Below are 5,751 nucleotides of genomic sequence, written 5' to 3' on the forward strand. Positions count from 1 at the left end.
GGGGCTTGGAGGAACAACATCCAAAACGTACTTAAAAGCTTCCCGACTAAGCCTAAAATACTGCCGAAATCTTGAAAAAATAAAACCACTTGGTATACAAAAAAATAATAAAAACGTTATCATTTTCGCACAATGAAAGTGGGTTGCAACCAAATACAAATACGTCTCTACAATATTTGGTCGAAATTGAAAAATGCCAATGAAAATATTTCGAGTACCGAATGTTCAGTCGAGGTAGATTCTGCTTGTGTTGGCTTCCAGGCAAATTTGGTTCTATAATCACTGGTGAATAATCAATCTATGCCGATTATCGATCGCTGGATTAGTTTTTCACTCCGCGAATACCTTAACCGACTCGAAGATCGAGCCGAGAACTATTCATCTAATTTCATTGGTAATATTGAAAAAAAAGTTTAGAATCTAAATCGCTGATGTATCTTCATGAAAAAACTAAAAAATCAGAAATGTCAAAAAATTCATCAGTGCAGCTAGTTTTAGTATTATTTCATCAAAGTACACTGTCACTTTGACAGTGTACCTTTATCGGTGTACCAGGGTTATAAAATGTGTCCACGAAAAATCGCCAGAGCATGCCGTATTAACATATTTGTATTTGGTTGCAACTGTCTCTTAGTCCGCGTCTATGAGGCGTTAGAACATTTTCTTCACCACTCGGACTATCGTCGTAATTTTTTTTTTGTAAAGCTTTGTTAATTTACTTCTGATTTGAACATTAACATCATGTGGAAAACACTTGAATTGATTCAATTGTAAAATACATGAAAAGGACGTTTTCAATTTGAATATCTAATAGAGTGTGGACAATGTGTATGTCAAGTGGAAGTCAAACTTATTCCGGAACCGGTTCGAATTCCTGAAGGGATTTAGTATGGATTCCCAATGAGAAACCCAAAAAAATGTTTCAAAATCATTTTGAAACATTCTTTCTTGGGGATTCCAGCTTAAATGTAACAACCGATTTCAAGTCAGTCGGTTTCAGAATCGGTTGTTTCATTTGAGCCGGAATCCATACTGATTCTAATTCGTATTCCGGCTCCAGTAACACAACCGATTCTAGTAATCTGCCCTTAGGAGTCAAACTAATCTTTTGCGCGGAGAATTGGGAGGCCAACAAATCGCCTCTGGGCTTGAGGGGAGGGCGTTAATATAAAAATACGAGATTTCAATGTGCGTGTTTTAAAGGTCAGATATCTCAAGTAGAGAAAATTATGATGGAATGCACTGGTTTTGCACTTTCGAGCAGAAGTGTCACCCAGTTTTTCTGCACATGTGCTCGAATGAGTCAAATGAGTCATTGTCCTTCCGTTAAGTAGATGAAGGATCAACACTTCTCGTCTACCTCATCCTTTGTGGCTTCCCCGTGATCGATGGGGATTGGGGCGATCGACAATGGTGGCTATCGTATTGTTGAGGTTTTAGTATGGGTCGGTTTAGTACTATGGTAGTACCTACTATTTCCTAAGAAACTCTTATTAAACATGATGACATCAGTGTGCATGCAATCCACTAAAATCATCATCACAACGCGCAATTACTGAGGAATGCAATAACTGTGCGTATGAATAAGTCGTTCCAAGTTTCATGCCAAATTTGGGACCAGGACAGATAGTAATTCAATTGGATCTAATTTTAATAGTCCAAGATTACAGATATCAAACATCGAGTTTCTGTTGCTCTTTTTACATAGATTTGTCTATTTTATATGTATTTAAAAACACAGTTTATGTCGGTAGGAGGAGTTGCAGTTTTGATGTTGGAAGAATATATCTGCGCTTCCAAGTGCTCCATTTTCGGTAGATAAGGCTTCCGCTGATGTCACATATTTATTGAACACTTTATAATTCCACTGGTATAATTGATAAAACAAAATGTTTGTTAGTCAATACTCCTTTGAAATGGCTATTGCCCTGCGCAGTCTTATATATGTATTGTCTTGTGTCCATCACTATCACTTTGATTAATATCTATTCGTGCTGGCTCGGGACTCTCGTAAACTCTGTTGACGACACCTGGTCCACCGTCCACTTGCAAGACACACTCGGATGTTTCGTGCTTTAGTTCGGGCTGATCGTCAATAACAGCTATCCTTGCTTCCAGGTGGCTAGGTTCAACGGAGTATGGTGGAGGGGAATCGGCCAATGACGTCACATCACCATCGTACGCCGGTGGAGGATCTCCAGGAGGTCGTCTCGAAGGAGTGGTCGGACAACTGCTGGCCGGGCTTGGGTTGTTTCGTCGCGGCTGAGTTTCTTGGGCTTGTTCCCGCTGGTGGAACTCGTAATTGTGCCGAGTTTCATACTTCGGTGGTCGATCACGTAATCTACGTAGCACCCGTAGCTGAATCGATGATAGTGAAATTCTGCTCGTGTTAGAGCGACTGAGTTCACTCTCGAGCCTCTGTTGGTTGTTGTTTCTATTTACAAATGCAATGAACACATGGCCTTAGTTTATCTCAACAATTCTGGAAATCGATAAGTACCTTGTCCTGGCTCGAAACGTCTTGTACAGAAGCGTTGCTAAGGCTGAAATGCCAATAATCATAGCTGTAGCCAATGCCACTTGAGCCGCTGTTAAGAAAAACAGCGAATCTTGAGTGCTGTGGGAATAGACACAGAGCTGATTTGATACCATCGTAATTCAAATTTGAACATCATCACTCACAGACAATCACCGTTTTGGTCCTTCCAGCAATGCTGACATCGTCCTCCGTAGCAAACTGTTCCACCAAAACAACATGTGGAACATGCATGTCCTTCGCTAGGACAAATATGACAGCGTCCATCCTCTGGATTAAACTCAAACTCTGGCTTACAATCACAGCTCATGTTGCCGACGCATTCCTGCGTCGTACCATTACAATAAAACTGACCACATTGTATCTTATCGTACTGTTCCAAATCGAACGGATCTTCATAGGAAACTGCAATAGAAAAAAAACCATCACGATGAGTTCAATTAGATGGAGTTCTGTCGACCACACACCGCCAATCGATACAATTACTACAGCTATCAGGAGTAACCAATGAATATAACACGATATCACAACTTTGCACGGCATATTTCACCGATGCATACTGACCATGTGCAAGGAGTGTAAGAATATCTGCTTTGCACTAGGACTCGCTAAATATTAGCAATATGCGAACCATTAATAACTGCGAACAGCTTCTTGTGAAGATAAGATTGACTTCTTATCGCGGTGCGATTTCTTTTTTGGGTATGGCAATTAATCAATTACTTATTTAGACTCAATAAGCGCAACTAAATACTATTATCAACTACCGAAACCGTCTATGTAAATTTAAACAAAGCCATAGCACGTTTCCTATTTTAAGGCCGCAGCGCGTACTTATTCTGACAGCTACCTAGCTAGACGAAAACCGAGACTGCAGACTAGATAACAACGCTATAACGGGTAGTATCGCAGCTCCGCTTATCATTATCGTGCGTTCGGCTGCTTGTCGGAGAAAAAAAACTATTCGTTGGTTACTGATAAGATAGTACCCGCGGCAGAGGTAAGTGTACGGTCTATGTCTTTCTATGTGGTTCATACTACTGGCCAATCGAATCGGAAGTCATAATTTCACCACTTATTGGATGTTTTTGTGATCGGGAATGAATGTTCGGATAGAACAAAGAAACGGAGCATTCTCGCCGAAACAGTTGGCTAGGCGTTTCATTAAATACACGCGTAAATAGTAGGACGCTTCCACGTTATGAGGAGAGTGAACCGAAGCGGATCACTCTTTTACTTTTACAATGAAAATTTTGCAGTATCAGGCTGTGGAGGCCAACGGGTGATGTGAGTTACACGTGGTAATGCTTACTAGCTTGGGGTTATTGAAAAAAAATATCGTTACAATTGAACACTGGAAAATCTAACCAGCGACAATCGTTTTTTCGCTTGTTTGGCGCCAATACATAACGTTGGAAGTAGTTTGCATTATAGCTCATCATTGTGCGAATAATGCGCACTACCTCCGACGTGATTCCTTTGCTTAGAACAAGAGAAAATACCATTGTCGCTGTTTGGGTTTTCCAGTCCTACCCGGTCAGCGTGGCAAGCAGAAAGTTAGCAAAAGTTGAGCAAAAGCGAAATTGATGCTGGCAGAGTTTCTGCGAGCATTTTGCGCGATTAGTACGAGAATTCTGGCAACGAATTCGCTCAAATGCAACAACCGTTTCTGGCAGAAGCGGTTAAACCAACCGATGCTGCTCACTTTTATCCAGAATCGAGCCAGAAATGTACGGCCAAGATCTACCAGGTAGGAATTGCCAGGATCTTTGCACAGTTTCGAACTGGAACCAGCCAGAATTCCGGTTCATTTCCGACTGAGCTTAACTGGGAATAATCGAAAGAGAAAGGACCTAATGAAAAAAGTCTTTAAACTAGTACGTGCTAGTACACGTGTCAAATGTTCCCACCTTACTTTTTCTTCGTCTTGCCGACTTCAGTCACTTTTACTTACCCAGTTACGCTCAGCCGGAAAATCAGTCGGAATGCTGGCTGGTCCTAATTCGTATTTCGGCTTCATTGACACAACCGATTCCGAGTTATAGAATCGGTTGTGTCATTGCGGAACCAGAATACGCATTTGAACCAGCCAGAATTCCCTCTAAGAACGGTTGGTTTCAAAATCGTCCAATGACGGACGTTCGTTGGACCAATTTGGACTACGTCCAAATAACCGTTCAACGAACGTCCATCGTTGGACCCGTGTTGAACGATTTTGAAACAAATTTTTGGACGTCTCAGTGGGTTGCGGCTCATTTCCGGTTGAACATTTCTGGGTATAACAACGCAATGAGGGCTAGAATGAAGGTAATTTTTCACAAGCGTGTATGCTGAAGTCCCGTTACGCAAATTTCAAGTCGCATCAAAAACTCGTGTTCACCGGTTTGAAAATCAAGCGCGTGGTAAAGCAGAGCTTTTTACTTTTTTAACGTGTGTTACCTGGAAATTTGCCGAGTGACTAGTGATAATATGATAATTATCAAGAAGTGGCTATCCGGCTTTAGTGGTATGATGTACGAAGCAATAATATTAAAATAGTGATGATCTGTTCGTGAGAAAGCGTATCGTTTTCAGTTACGGTGGGTCCCCAGATGGAAATGGCAAATTCTAGTTTTATATGAAATTCTATACAGTTTATTATAAACTCGGTTCTACATTTTTACAACGTAATACTCGAATTAAAACCTGCGTATAATCTCTGAGTGGTTGCACTTCCTGTCACTCGAGAAAATATGGTTTAGCAGGCGTATGAATGATTCCATCAAAAGGGAAAGGTAAGATAAATGATTATATTATTTGAAAGAACATCTCGATGTAGTTTTTCATATACTATTACAAAATAGTCATTTGATTTAATTGAAGTAACTGCCATGAACATGATTTAATTTACTTCCTGTTTCGACACGTTGCAGCTCATTTTTTAACATAGACTTTCCTTGACCTGATGTACAGTGTAAACTAACAGATTTTCGTATGCAATAAAACTACAAATTACAAATAGACTATTTTCCCGTCAGAATCAACTCTAAGAATAAGAGATCCCAAGGTTTCTTTTTGACAGAATAATCTATTACTGAATTAGTATCTCCTACTAACATGAATAATGCTTCCTGATTGGGCATTGAATACTTCTGACGAAGCTTGGAAGGACAGTTTTTTCTAGTGAAACAAACAGGCCTTATCCGGGACTGTGGTATTTTACACTCTAATCAAAG

The 5,751-nt window shown here is 40.3% G+C and overlaps 2 protein-coding genes across 3 annotated transcripts in view; one reads left to right on the plus strand and one right to left on the minus strand.

The window, feature by feature from the left end:
- Positions 1–1,700: 1,700 nt before the first annotated feature.
- LOC131676251 (uncharacterized) lies at positions 1,701–3,390 on the minus strand. 2 transcript variants are annotated; one of them, XM_058955372.1, is made up of 4 exons: positions 3,101–3,390; positions 2,683–2,941; positions 2,501–2,617; positions 1,701–2,434 (listed from the first exon to the last, which is right to left on the minus strand). In XM_058955372.1, exons 2-4 carry the CDS (start codon positions 2,844–2,846, stop codon positions 1,939–1,941), a joined length of 777 nt encoding a protein of 258 aa, XP_058811355.1. In that variant the 5' UTR covers positions 2,847–2,941; positions 3,101–3,390; the 3' UTR covers positions 1,701–1,938. The 2 variants fall into 2 exon arrangements, with proteins under 2 accessions (XP_058811355.1, XP_058811354.1); XM_058955371.1 differs by having other exon boundaries at positions 3,004–3,390.
- Positions 3,391–5,190: 1,800 nt separating this feature from the next.
- The window catches only part of LOC131676902 (guanosine-3',5'-bis(diphosphate) 3'-pyrophosphohydrolase MESH1), a 38,537-nt gene continuing 37,976 nt past the window's right edge, over positions 5,191–5,751 (plus strand). Inside the window, exon 1 of the mRNA XM_058956297.1 lies at positions 5,191–5,310. Within this exon, the coding sequence (XP_058812280.1) occupies positions 5,285–5,310 (26 nt within the window). The 5' untranslated portion in view covers positions 5,191–5,284. The remainder of the gene's footprint in view (positions 5,311–5,751) is intronic.

Source organism: Topomyia yanbarensis, chromosome 1 (genome assembly GCF_030247195.1).
Source record: "Topomyia yanbarensis strain Yona2022 chromosome 1, ASM3024719v1, whole genome shotgun sequence".
Classification (NCBI taxonomy): Eukaryota; Metazoa; Arthropoda; class Insecta; order Diptera; family Culicidae; genus Topomyia; species Topomyia yanbarensis.

Coding starts and splice junctions, on each gene's coding strand:
- LOC131676251 (XM_058955371.1), bottom strand. CDS start 3,079: ATGCCGTGCAAAGTTGTGATATCGTGTTATATTCATTGGTTACTCCTG. Junction 2,942..3,003: donor AGTAATTGTATCGATTGGCG/GTGTGTGGTCGA, acceptor TTTCTATTGCAG/TTTCCTATGAAGATCCGTTC. Junction 2,618..2,682: donor GACCAAAACGGTGATTGTCT/GTGAGTGATGAT, acceptor CTATTCCCACAG/CACTCAAGATTCGCTGTTTT.